Genomic DNA, 22,812 nt, shown 5'->3' with positions numbered 1-22,812 from the left:
AAAATGGTCAACTTCTTGTTTGGTTTAGGTCAAAATGAAGAATTTAACAAAGAATACTTTAAATTTCACAAGTCTTTGGGTTTGTTGAAGCTCCTAAAAGGACAGTTCACCACCACCACTACTACTAATACTAATAGACAATTTTAAGAGACCTTTGGCCAAAATAAAAGTTCAGTTCATCAAACAACAGATGGAATAATTCAAATCTTCAGGACAGCTTCACCTGCCTTCTACTGCACACGTGATTTTCAGCCTGTTAGCAAAATATCTCCTGAACCACTGGAAAACCACTGGATGTACATCAACTGATTACCTTTTTGAAATCAATCCATTTCAAGATGGCCGCTACAAACAAGACAGTTATTGCCGTACAGATACGGAGCTGAAACCTGGTGTGGTAGTAGCTGAGCATCATCCCCAACAGATCAGGTCGTTTAAAACTCTGACCCGCAGGTTGGCGGGCGACATGCATTTCCTGTTTATGTTGCTTTAATTCTCTCTGAGTTGGGAGGTAGATCCATCTTTTATTCTTTTTTAATCACCATAAATTTTCATTAAAAACCAAAAAAAGGACGGAAAGAGAAGAGCTGAGGTTCCAACCTGAACGGGTTAATAAACTAACTGAAACAACATTTTAAGGATGTCTAAATTAAAGCAAAATAATGATTTTATTAATTATTAGACGATAAAGTTGATATTTTAGCCCCGGAACGTTTCGGACAGCGACTCTTTATCGTCTCATCTTCTCTTCATCCCACCTGAGCCTCCTGCTGCTCCATGAAACCACCCCGGCTTCATTTCACCTCTGATCTCCTCCTCCTCCTCCTCATCTTCCTCCTCCTCGTCTCCCTGTTAGGACCACCCGTCCCCCGCGTCCCCCCCCCGGGCGATAAGGCGCCCGGGTGGCGTGATGGATTTCAGCCCGGCCGGGATCCGTTTGCTCCGGGGGCCGCGGCGGAAAAGCAGGTCAGAGTTAGAGAGAACGAGCCGAAAACAGCTGACAGAAGCCGAAGACATAGTTTGCTTACGGAGCTAAAAGAGAAGCAAAACAACAGCTGGAAGCTAAAAGTAACTAAAACAGCTAAAAGCCAAAATTAGCTAAAAACAGTAAAATCAGCTAAAAGGAGCAAAACTGTTGCTAAGGTCAAATTTGCGAAACCGTAGCTAAAATTTTAAATGATCCCAACAGCAGCTAAAAGCTTAAATGAGCTAAATGGTAGCTTAAAGTAATAAGTAGCAAATTTGTGGCTAAAAGGTAAAAGCAGAAGATTAGTTAGTTAAAAGCTAAAATGACCAAAACCAGAGTTAAAAAGTAAAATTAAAAACTGTGGCTGAAAGTTTCAAATTAGCAAAATCATAGCTAAAAGCTAAAATAAGCAGAACTGTGGCTAAAAGGTAAAATTGCCAACAAATTATCAAGACCGTAGCTTAAAGCTAAAAGTAGTAAAATGGTAGGTGAAAGCTATCGGTAACAAAACTGTGGCTAAAAGGTAAAATTAGCAAATTTGTGGCTAAGATTTTAAATTGGCAAAAGTGTATTAATTAAAATTAAAAACTAAAGGAAGCAAAGTGGTAGCAAAACTGTAGCTGAAAGCTAAAAAAGCAGAACAGTAGCTAAAAGCAGCATAAAACACAGTTTGAATGAATTAAAGAATCTGTTTTATTGGGAATTTATTTTTAAATAAAGTTATATTTGTTGAAAAGTATAAAAGCAAAAAGCCGAAGCCCCAGCAGCTGAAGAGCCGAACGGTTCGAGTCAGAAAAGAATAAAAACAGAACGCCGACTCAGCGTTTCCAGGAGAGCAGCTGAAGCTCGGCCACCCAGAGACAAATGCATCTCTTTTTTATTATTTTACCTCGTGGGGGGGACGGGATGAAGGAGAAAGAGACATTTTCATGTAAAAAAATAAAAAAGGCTGAGAAGAAGGAAAAGGAAAGTGGGGTTGATCTGAGGAGTAACTCCGGCTGACACGTATGATGAATGAGCAGGAAAATCCCTCGGAGGCGGCGTTCCAGAGAGACTTTCCTTTCACACCGGTTTAAAAAAAATAAAATAAAAAAGTGATCCTTGAAAAGTGATGACAAAGTTTTTACAGCAGCAGAGAAAATGTCAGACGCTGCAGGAGGCAAACAGGAAGTTTAAAACGAGTTATACTCTCGTTATCACCTCCCGTTTGTGCCTCCGTCTGCCTGTTAGCAAAATATTTCAATCATCATTCAGACCAAGGAAGCAGAGAGAGGAAGGTTTGAGACGTTCTGGACATTGTCCAACGAGACACGAACATCGACCCGTTTGTTTCACTGATGGTACGGCAAGCAGCTGCATTAGATATTCAACGCTTTGAAACCCTACGGCAGCCATTTGTGGATTTATTTCCCGTCGGTGATACTCAGACTCAAACTGTCTGAGAGGCTTGGAGTGAGTTTAACGTTTTATTTGTTCTGTTACTTTTTGTTTTGTGTAATTTTCTTCCATGTGGAGCTAAGGGCGATTCTGTAAAATATAAATCTCCCGGCCCGCCTGGATTCAGCCGAGGTTTTCTCAAACCGGCCGAAAGATTTAAGGAGCGGCTGAAACGCAGCTCCAATAACGACCGAACCGATCGAAGAGCAGCCGAGAAAAATCGGCTCAAATTAGAAAAGCTTTTCAAAAATAAAAGAAAGCGGCCGGTTCCTTCAGATGATTGTTATCCAAAGATCTGCAGGTGAACGTCTGAAGGTCAGAAGATTAAAAGATGTTTTCTGTTCACAGTTTGCTTCAGAAAACGAACGCTCCCGTCGCTGCAGGCGGCGGAGAACAGAACCCTCCTCTCCTCCTCTTTGTCATCTCTGACAGACGGAAACATCTGCAGGCGGCGAACTGTCTGCTGACGTCTGAAACAACGCGGCTCCAAGAGAAGCTCGTCAAAACGCCGCGCCGCAGCAGAGGCGGCGTCGAGTGAGTTACTGAATTTATTAAAAGACGGAGAGGACAAATAATTCACCTCCTGGCAAAAAACAACTTCAGCGTGGCAGAAAGATAAAAATTAACCAATAAAACAGAAAACTGGGAAATATTTCAAGGTTTTTGTAAATCAGACTTCAAGTTAAATAAATTCAACTAAAAACTAAACGAGAAGCAGGTGTGTGTTAGCACAACGCCAGGGCGGAAAGGCATCAGCAATGACCTCAGAGAAGCAGCTGCTGGGAAGGGTCAAAGGTCATCTGGAGTCCATCACTCCACAGAGAGAAGAGGAAACATTTCAGACAGATTCACCCTGAAGGTCAGACCGTGCAATGAGCTCCATCACAGACTCTACAGGTCAAACAGCGGGAAGACGCCGCCGAGTCCGACCTGCCGTTTTTGGTTTCTGCGGCGTGTCGGCCATCTTAACAAAGAGTCAAAACGCAGCGACAGGCAGACAAAAAGTTTCTGAAACCTTCACAGATCAGAAGCCTCGAAGGTTTGTTCGCCTGAATGTCCGACTCCCTGAGGCGAACAAACCGAGACGCAAATGCCCCCGCAGCCGAACATTTAGCCAGCTAACCGCTAACGAGAGGCAGGGCTGCCGCTAACGGGAGGCGGGGCTGCCGCTAACGAGAGGCGGGGCTGCCGCTAACGAGAGGCGGGGCTGCCGCTAACTGAATGTCGCCCAACAGAAACCGGAGCGGCTCTAACTGGAAAAAATAAAATCCTGAGTATTTTTATTTTTTTAATTTATTTTGTTTTTTGGAGGTTCAGCTGAGAGGATTTATAGTTTCCATCCCATCCATCACCATCACACACACCTGTCAGACACACACACTCCTCAGCTTCAACCTGTCAGGATTTCTCTCTCCAGGTCGTCAAACAGCCGCAGCTGAAGTTCAGCTTCTGAGGCCCTCAGGGGCCAAACAGGAAATAAGGAAATATTAAGAGTCTGCTGCCCTGAAGGAGCCACTGCTCAGAAAAACATTCAATTATTTACCTCAGGATTTATTCTGGTTTGATTTGTGCAAAAATTTATCTTTTTAAAAAGGAGAAAAATGTAATTTTCTTAAAAATAAATATTCTGTAAATGTCAAGTGCCGAAACTAGCAGAAGCAGCTAAAACGACTAAAACAGCATCTAAAATTAACGAAACAGCTGCTAAAATGAGCAAACGGGTCAGTGAAGCGAGGATGGTAATATTTGCATAACTGTAGCTAAAATTAGCAAATCTAAAAAGGAGCTACAATGTAGTTAAAGTAGCTAAAAGCTAAGTAGCATAAGGAAACAATCAGCAGCCGAAGCAGATTTCAGAGGTTTTGGAGGAACTGAAGAGATTTCTGTGTTTCTATGGGAAAAAAATGTTTGTGAATAAAGTTAAATATTCTGAAAAGTATAAAAGTTAGAAAAACCAAAAGTCAGAGCAGCCGACAGCCAAACGAGCCGAAGGTTTTAAAGTAAGAACGGCTAAAATAGCAGAAAGTCTGCAGGAGTAAACGTTCTGATGAGACGATAAACAGGAAACTAATTTGAACGCTGACTCAGCAAAAACAGCCGGTGATGAAGATGAAGCTAAAGAAGAAAAAAAAGAAGAGCCGAAGCAGCTGCAGGAAGTGACCTAAAGTTTTCAGATCGGAGCCGAAAAAGTAAAAACCTTAATTTCCCTTCGGCTGAGAAACCTGCGATGATCTGAAGCCTTCAAACCGTCTGTCGCTGCAGCTTTTAATGAGTTTACAAAGAAACTTCAGCAGGTGAAACCTCAGACTTCAGCTAAATTAGGCGAACACGAGCTAAACACGAGAGAAGAAGACTCAAAAAAAAGCAATCAGGGGAAAAATAATGGCTTTCCGCTGGTTTAAAAGTCCTGATTAATCCTAAAGTTGTCATTAAATTCAGCGATGCATTAATGTGAAGGAGGATTTCAGCTGTTTTAGCTCCTCCAGCTGAATTTAATTAAAATTACTGCTGAATGGGGAGATTAACGACTACATGAGATTATTTAACCTTCTTTCTTTGAGTTGAGCCGTTCTGAAAGTCCAGATTTAAAACATCAGCTGCTCTACAACCAAACGGACAAAATTAGGACTTTTAAAATTTAAATAAAAACAAAAAATGATCTGAGACCAAAAAACATGATTTAGGTTTTATTCACAGTAAATATATCGGTTGTTTAAAACTAATTTATAGGGAAAAAATACACGGTAACTTTGAATTTTAGGCTGTAAAATGTCTAAAAAAAAAGTTGGACCAGAAGCAACAAAAGGCTGTAAAGGTTAGAGGGACGAATCAGAAACATCTGGAGGAGCTTTTAGTTACTAACGAGGTTAAATATCAGCAGGTCAGACAGGAGAGGAGCTAAAAATAACATTTAGAGGCTGAATCTGTCAGAAGGAAAGATGGGCAGAGAGTAGAAACCTCTGAGGTCAAAGGTCAAGGCTGGTTCTGGTTCTGCTCAGGATCACTGTCTGTAAACACAGTTCACTGTGCTGCTTAAAGCTCTATCAGGCAAAAAAGAAGCCAGATGTGAACAAATGTGTCTCCTCTGGACCAAAGAGGAGAACTGAGGTCAGCCTGCCTCTCTGATGGTATGGGGGTGCATTAGTCCAGGTTTTAGAACAACATCTGAGCCGAAGAATTTATTGAATATTTCCTTTTAACTTCGGCTTTGAACCAACGAGCCGAAGTTTCTGTTCAGGTTCTGGAGGACGGGAATAAACTAAACCAGCTCAGAGTTTGAGTGAACGTTCCCCCGGCTGCCTCCTTCGGCTCCTTCGGCTCCTTCGGCTGCGGCTCAGACGAAACTCTTCAGCTGTCAGCGAGCCGAACATCAGCAGCTTCGGCTTCTTTTTCTGGGCAGATTTATTCTGTAGTGAGGAACATTTAACATCTCCTGAACCAGACTGGATTTACATCAACAAGTCAACATGATTAAAGATGGCCGCCACAGCTAACCAACCTCAGCAAACACAGAAACAGTTCCAGCTCAGTTATTCAGCTAAAGCCAGCTGTGGTAGTAGCTGAGAGTCATTTATTTTGAGTTTTTGGTCCAGTTTTAGCTCCTGCTCTCATCAGTAAACTCCTCCTGGGAGACGAGGGGCGCGTTTGTTTTCGTTCAAACGCCGCCGTTCATTTCCTCCCACGTGCGCGCTCTCCCACGTGCACGCTCTCTCGCCCTTCGCTCGCCCCGCAGCCGAACGTTCTCGATGTTTAAATAAAACCTCCGGCTCAGATCCGCAGGGAGGTTCTGGACAGTTTCACGGTGTTTACAGAACCCGGCCGGCCCCGGTTCTGTTTGGAAGACGGCAGCGTGCGCGCGGCGAAGGGACGACCATATTTGGGCTGTCACTTCCAGCTGCTGAAGGTTATTAATAATAAAACATCTGGTTCTGACGACAGGAAGTGGAATAAAACCTGTTTATTTCTAACAACAGACTTTGTGTCATTTTAGCTGTTCTTAGATCAAAACATTCGGCTCATTCAGCCGAAGGCTGCTGTAACTTCTGTATTTTAACTTTTCAAAACATTTAACTTTATTTATTATTATTCATCCACAGAAACACATGAAGATCATCTCTTCTTTCATAAATTCTTCTTCTGCTCCTTTTAGCTTTCAGCTCGCCTTCTGCTACTTCTAGCGAGCATTGTAGCCATTTGTAGCCTTCAGCTGGTGTTCGGCTTCTTTTAGCTCTCAGTTTGGGATCTTTAGACGTTTTGTTGGAAACATTTCTGCGTTTAAGCTTCAGCAGAAACTCTCAGATTATTTCCCCGTTTCCTCACAGCAGAAACCAGTTTGACCAGAGTCCAGACCCAGACCCAGACCCTGAGTCCAGACCTGGACCCAGACCCTGAGTCCAGACCTGGACCCAGGACCCCGACCCAGACCCAGACCAGAGTCCAGACCCGGACCCAGACCCTGAGTCCAGACCCAGGACCCAGACCCAGGACCCCGACCCAGACCCCGAGTCCAGACCCAGGACCCCAACCAAGACCAGAGTCCAGACCCGGACCCAGACCCCGAGTCCAGACCCAGGACCCCGACCAAGACCAGAGTCCAGACCCGGACCCAGACCCAGACCCAGGACCCCAACCCAGACCCAGACCCAGACCCAGACCCAGGACCCCGACCCAGCCCAGAGTCCAGACCCGGACCCAGACCCAGACCAGAGTCCAGAGCCGGACCCAGACCCCGAGTCCAGACCCGGACCCAGACCCGGACCCAGACCCAGACCCAGACCCCGAGTCCAGACCCAGGACCCGAGTCCAGACCCGGACTCACCCCAGAGCCGCCTCTCCCTCACGCTCCTCCAGAACCCGTCCCAGGCCCGGTTGGTGGAGTCCTTCACGTGTTCGCTGAAGGATCTCCTCAGGCGGCTCCTTCCTGTCGGCGGCTGAGACATAATCCGTCACATCGTCCCAGAAACCCGAGCGAAGGAAAACCAGACGCGTCCAGCTCCTGAGGACAGTCCGGACCTCAGAGTGAGGAAGAGGAGGAAGAGGAGCTGTCACTTGATGCCCCTCCTCCTCCTCCAGCTGTGGGTGGGAGTCACATCTGGAGCTGAGGGGGAGGAGACTCTGGGACCCGACGGAGCATCGGGATGATAAATGTCCTCACTGAAGTCCAACTCCTCCGTCCTTCAAAGACATTCAGGAAAATACATTTTCTGTGGAAGTTCAGTGGGAAAGCTGAGAACTGAAACAGCTGAAACTGAGCCGTTAAAGCTAACAGCAGCCGAAGGCTAACAGCTAAAATCAGAGCCAGCAGCTGAAGCTGATTTCAGAGAGAAATAAAAACATCTCCGTGTGTTTCTATGTGGAGGACATTTGTAAATAAAGTTAAACAGTTTGAAAAGTGTAAAAGTCCCAGCTGGCGTCAGCTGAACGAGCCGAAGGTTTGGATGGATCAACAACAACAACAACTCAACCTCGAAGAACGACTCCCTTTGGAAGAGCTGCTGGATCAGAACCATCAAACTAGTTGTCCTGCCATGACCTCTGACCTGCTCACTGAGGCCGAGCTCATTTCGTGCCACTGCACAGTCTGACCTTCGGGGTGAATCTGCTGAAAAGGCAGCTGGACTCAACGTTAAACTCATTTTTCTCTCTGTAGGTAGATGGACTCCAGACAGTTTGGAAATGACCTTTGACCCTTCAACCGCTTCTCTCTGGGGGGTATTGCTGATGTCTTTCCGCCCCGGCGTTGTGCTAACACCTGTTTGAACCTGATGATCCGTTAATATTCATCTTTATTCCTCCAAAGAACGAGAAGGAGCTCCTGACGAAGGGTCAGAAAGGGTCTGAGAACTTCCTCTGGTTATTAAAGACAGAGTGTGTGTGTTAGTGCGTGTGTGTGTGTGTGTGTGAGAGAGAGCCGCTCTGACGAGTGTTTGTGGTTTCTGTGATCGTTTGTGTGGGAGGTTAAAGGACTTGGCTAAACTGAAAACAGGAAATGGCTTCTACTCCGGGTTAAAGACGACAGCAGGACACACCCTCACACACACACACCCTCACACACACACACCCTCACACACGGACCGACACACACACACACGGACCGACACACACACACCGAGCGTTTGAATCTTCGGCCTCTGCTTGGAAAACTTCAGCAAACTTCTCTCGAGTTTCAGGTTTTTTGTTTTAAATTAAAGATCAGATCAACCTTCTGTCCACCACAGCTTCATCAGAACCGACGTCTGAGCCTCTGACATCATCCAGAACCGGAGGTCCACAGGGACATTGGACTGGACCCGCCCCCCGAGCTGTCAATCACACGAAGCAACTAAACTCAAACTAATCGTTCAAATAACGTCTGAACAAACAGCAGCAAGTTATCTTTACATGGAGGGGGCGGGGCTTAAACCTTGTACTGCAGACAGCCACCAGGGGGCGCTCATTCACAACCAGGCGGTTAAAAACACCATAAACCTTAGAGCTCCTCACAGATCAGAAACACGTTGGTGCTCCAAGAAAACAGAGAGAGACTCACCGCAGAGAGGAGCTCCGATGGCCGCCGTGGGAGGGGGGGGCGGCGCTCCGACACCAGGGGGCGGCGCTCCGACACCCGCCGAGCAGCGGATCGAAAACTGCAAAGAGGCGATTTAAAAAATTTAAAACCCAAATGTGAGAAAAGACTCAGTTTAAGGAGTTAAAATCAAACAGCTGAGCTAAAATAAAACCTTTTATTTATATTTAACTTTATTTATCATCAGTTTAACACAGAGAACTGAGCTGAAAATATGAGCTGAAGGTGTAAAAGCATCTAAAACAATCAGTAAAACAGCTAAAACTGCAAAACATTAAAGCTAAAAGCTAAACATAACAAAATACTAACTTTAGCTGAAAGCCCTTTAAAAGCCAACTATCAAAATGTTAGTTTAAAGCTCAAAAAATAAAATGCTGCCAAAATTCTAGTAAAAAAAAAGCTAAAAGTTTATTAAAAGCTAAAAGTAGCAAAAAGAAGAAAACAGCACTTTGAACCGCCTGGTTTGTTTATAAATAAAGTTGATTTAAAGACTTCAAAGCTGAAAAAAGCAGAAAATATTCAGAAACAGTAACAACAGGAAACAGAAAGTGAGGAAACTCAGGATCAACAGGTAAAACTCAAAGTCTGAATTAATCTAAACTCCCTGAGAACCAATCAGAGGTTGGATCAGCGGACTGACCTGTGCAGGTTCTGCAGGTTCTCCTGGTTCTGCTGACGTTTCTGCAGACAAACATCAGGATAAACAGCTGAAGCTCTTCAGTTTCTGCTCCTCTCGCAGCTGCAGGTCGTTACTGAAGCTGAACCTCAGCTGCTGTGACGTCGCCCCCTGCTGGTCAGGAGGCGTTGTTACAACAGCTGAGGTTCAGCTTCAGGTGAAAACTGAAAACAGAAATTAAAAGATTTTACTCGTTTAATATTTTAGCATAAAAAGAGCCAAGATTCAAAACGGCCGCAGCAGCTGACAGGAGCTAAAGCTCGATGTGGGCGACAGGCATTCCTTCAAAGGATGTTAGCTTCATTTAAATATAAACAACGCTACTGAAAGCTAAAAGCAGCTGAAGGCTAGCTAAAGGTATCAAAATGATGGCTAAAAGTTAAGCAGCAGAATGGTAGCTAAAAGCTAAATGAAGTGGGAGGAGGCCGGCGGCGGTTGGACAGCAGGAGGAGGCCGGCGGCGGTCGGACGGAGGTCGGACAGCAGGAGGAGGCCGGCGCCGGTCCTCCAGGCAGTGGTTCTCCTGTCTCTCAGGTTCTCCTCTTCAGAACGTTCTCTGCAGTCCGTCTCAAGACTGGTCCATCAAACCTTCTGGTCCTTCAGGAGCTGAAGGTTCAGCTGCTGGAGGTTTGGGTCGGTCCCCCCTACGCTGTCTGGACGTCCTACTTCCTGTCTGGTTGGCGTTCCTGTTCAGCTCTTGATGCGTCACACTGAGATTTATTAAATGAAATGAAAATTTGTCATTTCCTCTTTAATGTCTTGAAACCGTCACCTGAGTTCTTGATCAGGTTTGCCGTGTTTCTCGTGTTTTAAACATCCTCAGAACATTCAGTCAGCCGTCTCCAACCCGTCTCCGGCTCCGACCATCACGCCGAGGCGGACAGAGGAGGACCGGGTCACCAAACGAGCTGAAGCGAGGAAATCAAACGGGCGGAGTGGTGGAACGAGTCGCATCGAGCCGTCAGATTAATAATCGGACCGGCCGGCGGCTAATGGGAGATCAATTCCCCATTTCCTGCCGCAGTGTTTCCCTCCCTGATTAAGCTACAATCATCCTTTCTGAGATGTTTTGACCAAATAAACCGAGGAAGCAGCAGGTAACGAGCCAAGTTCTCGTCCGCTCCCGGGGACAGAGGGATTATTCCCGGCGGCACCCAGAGGTGATCCCGCTCCGTTTGAACCGACCGAGGTCTGCGGCGGGTTTTCGTAGGTTAAAACCTTGGATCTGTGCAGCCGGAGCTCCCCGGCTGTTTACAGTTTGGTGTTTATGCTCGACAGATTCAAGCCATTAATGTTTGAACGGACGCCTCAGAGGCTCGCGGCGGCGGAGCGTCAGCCGCATCGACCGGTTCGGTTCTGATGCTGCACTTTTCTGTTTGTTTTTCTCAGCAGCGCTGCAGGTGGAGATGAATGTGACACAAAGCTGTAAAAGAAAATCTCCACAAACAGCACTGTGCAAAAGTTTTAAGCCGCCCGTTATTCTTCAGATTTTCTTTCCAAGCAGGCAGACATTTTATTTTTAAAATGGTTTCAATTAACAGTTCTGCAGACTGCATATCACCCACCATCAGCTTACAGTTTCAATTTAGGACTGCCAGTAAAACATGACTCTCAGCTACTACCACACCAAATCTTAGCTCAGCATCTATAAAACTGACATTTTTAGCCGTCTTTGTGTTGACCGGCCATCTTGAATGAGGGTTTATCATCCGATGATTCCTTTCTGAAAGGTTTCAATAAAATCCATCCTGCAGAAACCTGAAGGAGGCGCTGGAGAAGAGGAGGAGATCCTTCTGAGGGGAAGAGGGGGAGTTAACGAGGAGTTAACGAGGATCAGACTGATGGGAGCCGGGCAGAGAAGTTTAATCTGGTTCCCCTCATAAGGAGGGTCATCGTTCTCCTCACCTGCACCCAGACAAGGACTTCACCGCCTCCAGGATCCACAGCTTCTCCGTCGCTTCTCTAAAATCTGACCTGGAGAAAAATCAGGACAGAGACCAGGATTAAAAAAATAAAAAAACTCTAATATTTATATTTTTGTTCCAATCAAACTGGAGTTAATTTGTTTAAGACGTAAATTAAAAGAATCTAAAACAGGCTTTACAAAAAGAGGTCCTACATTTATGGGTGATAATGTTTTTGTCTGTACTGTTAGCAAAATATCTCATGAACCAGAGGACAGATTTGAATAAAACTTCAGGAAGTAATCACTGCAGAACGACTGCAGTCCAAGTCAAGATGGCCGCCGCAACCAATCAACATTACCTAACAAAAATGGCAACTCAGTCAGTTTTACAGATTTTGAGCCAAAATGTGGCATGGTAGTAGCTGAGAGTCATCCCCAACACATTTAACAGGATGCTGCGGCGGCCATCATGAATCGACTCCGATGAAAGATGGCGGGTGATAAGAAATGCTCAGCCTTCAGAATAAAAGCAGCGAGCCGCCTCAGAAAATGCTAATATACCTTTTTGGGTTTTTGTCATGGCAGGAACACAGATTTATTTTTAAAGCAGCCATCATCGCTCCTGAAAGACTCGTTTCTCCGTTCTGGTTTATAAATCTGTAGCTTTTCCTCACAGTTATCCATAATAGATGTAGATGAGTTTAAATCCCTTATTTTCCTGCCTCTGCTGCTTCACTGGTGGAAAAAAAGTGCAATTTACCAAAGTAGTGACACTTAGGAGGCTCTACAGCAGCTTTGGCTATTTATAATCCTCATGATAAGAACTCCCTGCATCGGTTGACTCCATTCATTATTAACATCAGTGCTCCATCTCCTGCAGCTGGTTTTAGCTGCTCGCTGTGTGGCTGCGATTAGTTTATTAACCCCCAGCATCGAGGCACAGATCATTTTGGGCCAGCCATTGTTGTGTTTGTGAATCTGATTACCTCACAGTTTGTTTTGGTTTGTTTTCTTTGCCAATTGTGTGCTGACAAAACCTAAATTCTTACATAGATAAATAAAAACAACAAATTCTTTTCCTCCATTCACAAAGCCCTAATTAACAAATCGTAACATATGCAGCATTAGTAGAAACAACTAATCTCTGCCACAGTTCCTCAGTTACTATTTTACCATCTGTAATTTAAAGAATCTAAAGCTCAGATAATAAGTTCTGTTTCCATTTTCTGTTGAGGCCCAACGAGCCGAATCGTAACGAATTTGGGGGCTCGTCCGGGACTGCTCATGTAAAGGTATGGCTCGAGTCAGATCACCGCTGTTTGGTTGTGCTGGATTGTTGAGGAATTTCAAGAGATTGTTCTTAAAACTAACTAATCTGAAAGAGTTCAGTTTCCTCTTTTTATTGCTGCCGAGTTGTAGCATAAATTGGGGGCTCGTCCGGGATAGCCCCAGTGAATTTGTGGATTTAAGGCAGAGGTCACTAATCTCTAACAAAGTTTGCTTTGGAGACAACATTTTTAGAGTCTGCATGGAGTTTTTTTATGTGTAAACTTTGTTTGAGTTTTTAACCAATTAAAATAATTTTTTGGAAGAAATGGTTGATCACACTGAGATTGTAATTATGTAACCTGATTGTTTACTGAGAAGAAGAAGTTTTTCTTACAGCGGCAGCAGCTTATAAAGTTGGTTGGTGATTAATAATGACGTACATGATTATGTTTTCCTGCTTTCTGTCATTAACTACGAGAAGCGGCTTCATTTCCTCTGATTGCGGCTGCAGAAACGTCTTTTTTCTCACCGTTCAGTGAGAGTTTCTGCAGAGTTTCTGCAGAGGTTTGCAGTGCGACAAAGGCAGGCAGATCCAGGCTATCCGTCTTTCACCAAGTGCTTTAATTACAGCTGCTAGTTAAGCTGTAAAGCCAACCTCTGTTCTGATTATCCATCGTGTTACTGCTCTCTTGGCAGCTTTCTGTCGACTAAAGACAAATGTTCGCCTGAGCTGTGAATTAAAGACGACCTCGTTCTTTGTGGAAACATCAAGACAGCAAAGGAAAATGGTTTGTGTTATTGGTAATTTTAGTCTAAGACGAGTCTTTTCTGTTTTTTCACATACATGGCAGGAGTGAGATAAGACGGGTTATATTAAATTGTTGCTGCAGGAAAAGGCAGAATGTCTAAAATCCTTTAATTTTACACTTCAATTAGCTGCTGATTGCTGGAAATTATCTTAACCTCCAAATCAAAAACCTTTAAATGGTTATTTTTGTCTTAACTTCAGCTTTCTGTTCTGACATTTATTTGTTGGCAGGTCTGAGGAAACCCAAACTCTTTATTTTGTTATTTTAAAATGTAAATCAGGATAAACTGAAGCCATCCTTTAAAATATAAACTTTTTTTTTTGTGCAGTCAGACGTGGAAAACCCAGCGACCACGTGTGAATATTTAATAAATCACGTCAACATGAGGAAATGATTTTAAACATGAAGTTTTTTTAAATCCACAAAACGTTTCAGATGTTTTTTATGTTAATTTTTGCTACTAAGAAAGGCAATCCTGTAACTGCCTGTGTCTCCATGTTTGTCAGCAAAATATCTCATGAACCATCGGATGAATCTCTACATCTGACTGGATCCAAGATGGCCATCATAGCCAACCTTTCACCAGCAGAAACAGTGGATTTTACAGTTGGATGTAGTAGTAGCTGAGAGTCACTCCTAACACTTACGATGACGGCTAATCTTTGCATGAAGTCGTTGCTTGAAACTTTGGCTTTAACTCCTGGTTGTCGGCCATTTTTCTCCGTTAAAAATACCTCATGAACCACCAGAGTTTAGTGAAACTTTCAGGAAGTAATTACTTTAATTAAACTCACTGAGTGAAATGAATCCAACCCCAGACCTGAGGAGGATTTAGGACTCAAACGCAGAAAAGTTCAAACGAAGAAATGAAACTTCCTCCATTTCAGAGGATTTTATCATCCAGCTGAAACGCTCGGCGGCGTCGCGCCGGCGGCTGACAGGCGCTCGTCTGACGTGGGCAAAACCACTTTCCTGAACTCCACATCCCAGAGACGCTGAGCCTCAATCTGCTCGGTGTCAGGAGGCGATGCGGAGAATCAAATGATGCTGCGAGCGCCGTTTTCTTTTTGTTTTCCCTTTAATGAACTCAATTAAAGCCGGGCGGACAGTTCAGCTGTCAGTCTGAGGAGCCGATGTCACAAACAGACAAACTGAGACGCTGTCGGGCTCAAAGACGCCACGAGACGTCCCCAAATCAAAAACCTGCCTGAAGGCCCGTTCTTCCCTTCAGAGACATCCTGGTTCCATTTAAGAAGGAAATCATTTCAGGGTTATTTAGTGAAGACATGAACGTGTGGAAACTCGTCACAGCGAGTTCAGATCCGACTGATTGGAGAGTTAAACTGAACTCTGAACCTTTTTCCAACCTGGAGTCCAGAGAAAGAAACCTGAAGACAAAAACTAAACTCTTGTTCTGGGAAACTTGAATTTCTTTTATACAGAAAGTTTATAAAAGTTCCCGGAGTCTCCATTTTATTTAGTGCAGTAAATATCGATGAGACACCCGTGGCTTTCCGAAGGATTATTTGTTCTCACCGGAAGCTTCGTATTTACTCCGATCTCCACACATCTCCACCCGTCCTCCGTTACGCCTCTGCTTCTCCAGCTGGAAACAGGTCCACGAGTCTCTGGGACGGATTAAGAGGACATTCTGTGAGTAAAACCGTTTCCTGTAGTCTCAGGAACTTCAGCTGCTGTACAACCTGGAATTTAAATAAATGTAATAATATTTACCCCAAAAATGCCTCCAGGTTAATGAAGTTAAACGAGGATATAAATCATTTTTAAAAATATAACGTTTGTATTCACCTCCTGTGTTTAAAGCCCCAACCACCATCTTCAGGAGCCACATTTGGTCCATAAGATCCACCAGAGTCAGCAGAAGTCCAACACCTCCAAGAAACAAAGCCTGACATCATGAAGAACAAGGAACTCCGTTAAACAAGTCAGAGAAAGTTGTGGAGAAGAACAGATCAGGGTTGGTTAGAAAACAAATATTCCAGAAGCTTGAACGTCCGATGAAGCTCCATTAAATCCTTTATCAGGAAATGGAAAGATGATGCCGCCTCAGCAAACCTGCCGAGAGACGGTCGTCCATCAGAGACACATCCAGGAGGACAAAGACACCCCTGATGGAGCTGGGACATGGAGGACATGTCCACAGGACCACCAAAAGCTGCTTCATGGAAGAACGGCAGGAAAATTAAATCTAACAAAAAGAAAAAAGCTGGACTGTTTGGAAGATGAGACCAAACTGGTCCTGATGCTGAGAACGCCACCCCGACAGTGAAGCACGGTGGTGGCAGCATCATAATAGGGGGATGTTTTTGCCCCCTGGGAAACTTGTCCAAGTTAAAGATGAATGGAGCAAAACGGATAAATTCTGTTGGAGTTTCCAGAGTTTGACTCTGAGACGGTCCATCAGAACCACGACCCGTAACGCTCTGCTGGTTTAAAAGAGACCCAGTTCAAGGTTCTGGAGCGGTCCGGTCGAAGCCCAGACCTCCGTCCAACTGAGAACCTCTGATGTAAAGAATGTTGGACACGAACAGAACGGACAGGAAGTCCAGCTCAGAGACGGACCTGAGGACACCTGATGCTGGAGGACAGTTGAGTTTTGGGGGCAGGCAGCGATTTTCAGTTTTATATTCTAAAACACTCTTTATAGGAAGTTTAAGTTCATTAAAAGAAATAATTCATCAAATGAATGAAGACAGATGACTTCTTTAAGACGCCGTCCATCCCTCAGGTCCGATTCTGATTCCAGGACAGGAAGACGGACCTTCTTCCCCCCCAGGACTTTTATTTTACTCCCAGGTGTTTTTAAGCCTCAGTAAAGAAGCGGAACATGTTCAGGAGCAGCTCTACAACCTTCAACACGCTGTAAAACCTCAACCTCCTGATAAAACCGGTGGTGCGTTGGGAAAACCAGCAGACAGACTTCTGTCCAAACGTCCTGCAGCGCGAGACGGACGAGCCCCCGGGGGGACGAAAACCAAAAACCGTCCTTTTCCTGAATATTTCTCAGATACGACTCGTTGAAGAGTTCTGAATGAGAAACATCAAATTAAATAATTAACCGGAAGTCTTAAAAACAATACAAAGACGAGTTTTAAACTTTTCCACATTTCATTTCTAAAGTTACGACTTTACATCGAATCCTGTCAGCTTTTCCTTCCAGACAAGAAGAGAAAGAGTCGATAAAACAAGCACACAATCTTTACTTTTCTATAAAAATCACCACATTAAACCGACTTTATGTCTGCAGCTTCATCAGCTGTTTAAAAGCTGCACGGCTGAAGCGTTTTATAAAAACATGATGGTTAAAAATACACAAAAAATAAAAAAACACTCCACCGAAGTGGCATTTAATTACCACCGTCAAGCTGCTCTGACAGCATAATTAAATCTGAATCGAGTGAATAAAAATAAATAGAACCGTTTTTGTTACTTTTACAAAGTTCTCCTGTAAAAAATGATGCTTTATTACGTGTCAGAGTTTAAACGATGGGGCGTATTTTCTGCTTTTTTTCCCTCCACGGCTTTTAAAGCTGAAATAATGAACCACATCTTCTGGTTTTTCTGTCAGAAAAGAAAATGGAAGGAATACTTCAAAGGTTCATGAAATATTTTGCTAACAGAGTTGGCTGAAAGTAAGTTTGAAGGAGCTCAGAATATTTGTTGGGGGTCAGTTTCAGCTGCTAACGAGTTTTGGGTCAATAATTTTAAAACTGACTGAATTTCAGCCATTTTTAAAAGGTCAGTTTTCTGTGGCGGCCATCTTTAAAAGTTAGAAATTTCATTCAAATGTAAAGCGGCTCATGAGACAATCTGGAAACATTAGGTTAAATATATTGTTCTCATTCTGTTATTCTTCTCAGTGTTTAACTAAATTTTGCTTTCAATTACAATAAAACAGATCAAATGTTAATATAAACATCGGTTTATATATGATGGTTTGATATTACCAACAAGATAAATTTGGACTTTGCTCGTCTTAATTCTGTATAAATTCTTTATTTTACCAGTTTTAACTCAAAGAACTGAACACTTCTGTCAAAATGTTTGACCTCATTTGTTTTTGTTTTTTTAAATAATTGGACATAAATGGGTGTCCACCAGGTTGAGATGGACGTTTCTCACGTGGAGCACATTTTGTATAAAAGGATGTTTAAACCCTTTAATTACACTTCTGAAATTAAACAAATATATTAGTATTCAGTAACACTTTGTGCCCCATAGACAGAAAACTAACCTTAAAAAAGTCAGAGTAAAACAGCTTTATCCCCATAAAATATGATTATGAGATGAAAGTAATCGTTTAAAATAATGTTCTAATCTAAGAGGAGTAAATAAACCCAACAAGCCTGAAGGAACCGGTTTCCTGTAAAGGGTCAAAAGTTCAGGTTCCCTTCATGCCAAATGTTGTACTGTTTCTCAAAAATACAACCCAGAATGTTGCTGTTTTTATTACCTTTATTCCCAGAGATCCGCTGTGATATTTGTGACCGATGGAAGCAGGCAGAGGCTGTAATAAAGCCTGACCCACCAAGTCATCCATCTGTGCACCCGTCCTGCCCGCTCGTTTCGCTCCACAAGTCACTGCATGAATAAAATTTACATTTCAACACAACATATACTGTCTATAGATAAATCTGCATTTTTAAAATTAACAATGCATCACATCATTACATGTCTGTGGCAGTCTGCAGCAAAATGATTTCTGGAAAATACATTTTTTTATCCACCGGAGAGACGGGAAAATGTTAAGGAAACCAGAAACAAATTATTTCAGTATAACTGCTGATTTTTTAATTATTTATGGTACAACGGGTGGATGTGTGCCGTGAAACAAACTTTATACCGTAAAGTTGTAACTACATTTCCTTCATCTTGATGGGCGTAAACGGTAAACTTGTTTCATTAAATGTGACATCTCTCTTTGCATTTCGCGACAGCTGACTCAGAAGTTTTGTACAAATATAAAGAATAAAAATAAATGCTTCAAAGTTAAATTTATTTAAACTAAAAGTTGTGAGAAAGGTGGGTGTTTTTAGAGAGGAAAAGAAACTAAGGAAGGGACAAAAAAACAATGATATATCCCGGGGAAGAAAAAGTTTAATACTGAACAGGTGCGGTGATGAAAAACAAAACAGGTGCGACTCAGAGTCCTGTCAACACTACATCGATTACTTTTAAAAACCAATCCTTTTCTTACACATGCAAATTAAATGTATAATGACATTTTGAAGTAACACTTTGAAAATGTATTTTGCCTTTTTCCTGCTTTTAAAACACCCACTAAATTAGACATACATTAAACAAAAATGCCGTAGAAACAAAAACAATGGAAACGTTTTATCGCTCCCCCCTACGTACTGATCTTATTGCCAAAAAACTGTTTGCGGAAAAAAAAAAATTAACTCAAAGTAAATTACCAACAACGTCAGATAATGAGCTACAACTGTTTTGGGAAAATCTTCAGATAAAAATATTTAATTCTGAATGTCCTTCATAGCTTCCAGCTGACCTTTACATTAATAAATGACAATATTTATTCAAACAGACTTGTACAAAATAAAATCAGCACACAGTAAACTTCTGTTATATCGTATCTGTTTCATTTCATTTGGTGGATTAATAAAATTTCAGTCATTAAAAGGTGCTCACATAACTGAATATAACAAATATTTTTAACAATTTTTAACGTTTTTGTGACCTTTTAGTGTAAAAATTTAAAATCCAGATTTGATTAATTGCACAAACTTAATTTAAACCAAAACATGTGACTTCTGAGACCAAAAACCCAAAAATAAAAGTTAAAACCTGAAGCTAAAACACGATTATAAACAGGAATAATGCTCCCGTCCCATTTATTGATGCATGAGATGTTCATTTATTTTCCTGGTTGTTCATCGAGCCTCAGATAAATTATTTTTCCAGGCATGTTGCCACGTATGAATCTGTGATAATTAATATTCTCTCACCATAAAGACTTCCTGATGTTTGCTTTGTGACTTCGGGCTACTTCTTCCAATTTGTTTCCCTAAACACACGATCCGGTTAGAAGTGAACATTTGGCCTCTAAATCACGTCTGAACGCGGCGCTGATGAGATGCTAATGTCAGATGTTATTAAAGAGCACTTTGTCTCTTTGTTTACATGTCAACAAGGCAGGAAGTTATCCGCCTCACGGCTCCCGGCGGTCTCACTCTCACCCGTTTTATCTCCCTTTATATCGTTTTTTTGTTGTTGTTTACAAGCCGCCAGAGCAGCAGGGCTCAGAGGATCAGACTAATGAAGTTTTCTGTCCTGAATCAATCTGAGCCTTTTTTTTTTACATTTTGAAGAATGGTCAAGATTTAATAACAACAACAAAAAAGATGATTAGCTGTTTGGTGACAGAGCGTTTCAGAAAAACTGCTTAATAACTTTTTTCTTTTCTACTTTGTCATCCTGATGGCCCAAAATTTCTCAATGTCTCCAATATTAAGTTTTTACTGAAAAATTATGCAGAGTTCTGTTTTTTTTCCAGTTTTAGTAACTAACAACTAGTGTTTAAACTGTCTGGTATATATGAGAATAAACATGGAAAAGCTAAACAGTAAAAAAGGAAAACATTTAAAAAATATATTAATTTCATATAAAGATATGTAGCTTAAATTGGGAAAACTGGTACAATGCTTCTACAACACGTTTAAAGACTTATTTCACTGAATCCCTTTTTCCAATCTAAAGTTTTAAATAAATTATTTTATTTTGGGAAATAACAGAAATATAACAGTTTTTAATCAAACCTTGAAATTAAAATTTGGCAGGACCCCTGATCCGTTTCAGAGGGTTGTTGGGGAGAATTTCTGCTTCTACCATTTAAATTTAAATGATGAAATTGAGTGAGCCATTTGATTAGCCGTGGTGGCCATCTTGAATCATATCCATCCAATGAGAACTTTCTGAAAGTTTCTTTAACATTCGTCTTGTGGTTCATGATTCTTTTTGCTAACAGAGTTTCCTCAAATATTTAATATTTTAAAACAAAGATCTTGCAAGTTGGGAATCAGTCTCAGCTACTACCACACTGGATTTCAGCTCCAAAAACCTTCAGTTGTTAATATGCATCCAGTGATTAAGAGGTTCATAAAGGTTTTTGCTAACAGAGGAACAGACAAAACATTATCCCTCGCCTTTCAGCAGCCGGCGATAATCACCACATTCACAAACAGAAAGCTACTAATAAAAAAAAAGAATGGACCAAAAGGTTATTTATTGTAAGTAACTAAGTATTTTGTAATTTATTATGACCTTAGCTTCAGTAAAACTGGGGCCTGTAATGGGTCGCCTGCTCCTGTTGGGTTTAATGTCTCGCTTTCAGCTACATTACATGATGTGAAAATTAAAGCATGTCGGCTGAGTAATGTTTCATAAAATCTATGATTTACCACCACTATCACTGCATCGCAGATCATAATAGGAGGTTTTATCCAAACCATCTTATTATTGAACATTTATGTCCTTTACATGCCATCTGCATCACGCCATCTGATTGTTCTACACTATAATTTCATTTTCAGCCATTTCTGCACCCATTCCCTACAATACTTAAAGCCTAATCAGTTCTATTGTTTCCGGATCGTTTAGGAAGGATGTATAATTTACACCCCATAATGTCATAGTTCTGAATACATCGCCTGAAAACAACGTTTCAGCCTAAAGATCAGATTTTACGGCCAGTTTCACGATCCACGATGGCCTCAGTGGGTCTCAGAGAAACCAATAACCCCCAGAAGAACCCGGGCCTCATAATTCTGATCTCTGGTCTCATAATGAACCCGATGATAAATCGACCCGTCCAACAGCCACAATGTGTGAATCCAGAGCTTGGTATGTATTTTTCCACTCATATCTCTATTAAACCAGAAGACTTTCCTTTTTTTAAAACCACAATGTTGTCCATTTTCATTTTGCCTCACATTAATCATCAAGCTGCCCCCAACTCAGTGCTCGAGTATATTTATATTTTTTTATTGCAGTGAATGTTTTTTATAGACAAATGAATTGTTAGTTCCTTTGAATGGTTTTAAGGCTTTTCCCCTTTGCTCATTTATCATTTCTAACTGCTTCTATAATCTGAGCAGAAACACCAACCTTGAAGAAAAACTAAGAAAAAAAATTCCACTGAATTTACACACTTAACCAAAAACAGACCGTGTACCCGTCTTCCCCGGCTCATTTATTAATGTCAAATGTTTCCACTAAATATAAAACCTGAATAAAATACAGCATCTTATTAATAAAATCATCTTAACACAGATTGTATAAACATACAGGAATCACAAAGTCAAAAAAACTAAACAGATTCTAACATTAACTTAAAAAAAATAATTATGATAGATTTATTTCTATAGTGTTTTTCTTCGTACATTACTGCCTACATAGCTTTCAGTCTAGTTTAATAAAATAATCTAACAGTTCTTGAAGAACGCATCTCTCTCGCCGCCTTGCATTTCCAGTTTTAGCCAAAGATCTCATATGATTTATAAAAACTTTGGTGTGGTAGTTGCTGAGAGTCATTTATACTCAAATTGTTGCATATGTAAAGCTAACAGAGTTAGAGCCATTCTTGTTTTTGCTAAAGTTGACTACTTGTGGCAGCCATCTTAAATGGAGTCCAAACGCTCAGCTGTAGATGGTTATTATTTTACATTATCCAATGATTAGATTTCAGAGTCTCACTAGAGAGAAAAGAACCGGAGTGCCCGGAGAGAGAAAAGAACCGGAGTGCCCGGAGAGAGAAAAGAACCGGAGAGCCCGGAGAGAGAAAAGAACCGGAGTGCCCGGAGAGAGAAAAGAACCGGAGAGCCCGGAGAGAGAAAAGAACCGGAGTGCCCGGAGAGAGAAAAGAACCGGAGAGTCCGGTTAACTCACTCACCACCACCGTTCAGCTGGTCAATAAGAATTTTAATCTTTATTTAATCTATTAAAAATAATTATTGTAAAGTTTTTTGATGGCCAAATGTAATACATTCTGTTATTCTTTATTAGTTGTTTGACTTTGTCACCATTTATTTAAAAAATAAAATTGATATTGAAAGGCATATTTATCAGATTTATTTGCCTTCTAGTCTTTTCTGCACAATGTTTAACTTTTCTAAGCAGCTTCAGCCATTTAAGAGGAAATAAATGG

General features: G+C 41.9%; 1 protein-coding gene across 3 annotated transcripts in view; it reads right to left on the bottom strand.

The window, feature by feature from the left end:
- si:dkeyp-23e4.3 (rho GTPase-activating protein 7) overlaps window positions 1-9,738 on the bottom strand; it is a 36,132-nt gene extending 26,394 nt beyond the window's left edge. Inside the window, exons 1-2 of one of the 3 annotated variants that reach the window (XM_037979046.1) lie at window positions 9,610-9,738; window positions 8,934-9,030 (exon numbers count right to left, since the gene is read on the bottom strand). Coding sequence is in view for 2 of the 3 variants with exons in the window: in XM_037979044.1 (XP_037834972.1) it covers window positions 7,224-7,344 (121 nt within the window). In the remaining variant the exon portion in view is untranslated. Of the gene's footprint in view, window positions 1-7,223; window positions 7,435-8,933; window positions 9,031-9,609 lie in introns of those variants that run through there. The other 2 variants (XM_037979044.1, XM_037979043.1) reach the window with 2 other exon arrangements.
- Window positions 9,739-22,812: the final 13,074 nt, after the last annotated feature.

Source organism: Kryptolebias marmoratus, linkage group LG13, assembly GCF_001649575.2.
Source record: "Kryptolebias marmoratus isolate JLee-2015 linkage group LG13, ASM164957v2, whole genome shotgun sequence".
Lineage (NCBI taxonomy): Eukaryota > Metazoa > Chordata > Actinopteri > Cyprinodontiformes > Rivulidae > Kryptolebias > Kryptolebias marmoratus.
Note: the sequence above shows the minus strand (reverse complement) of the source record. Positions and strands in the feature narration are given on the sequence as shown.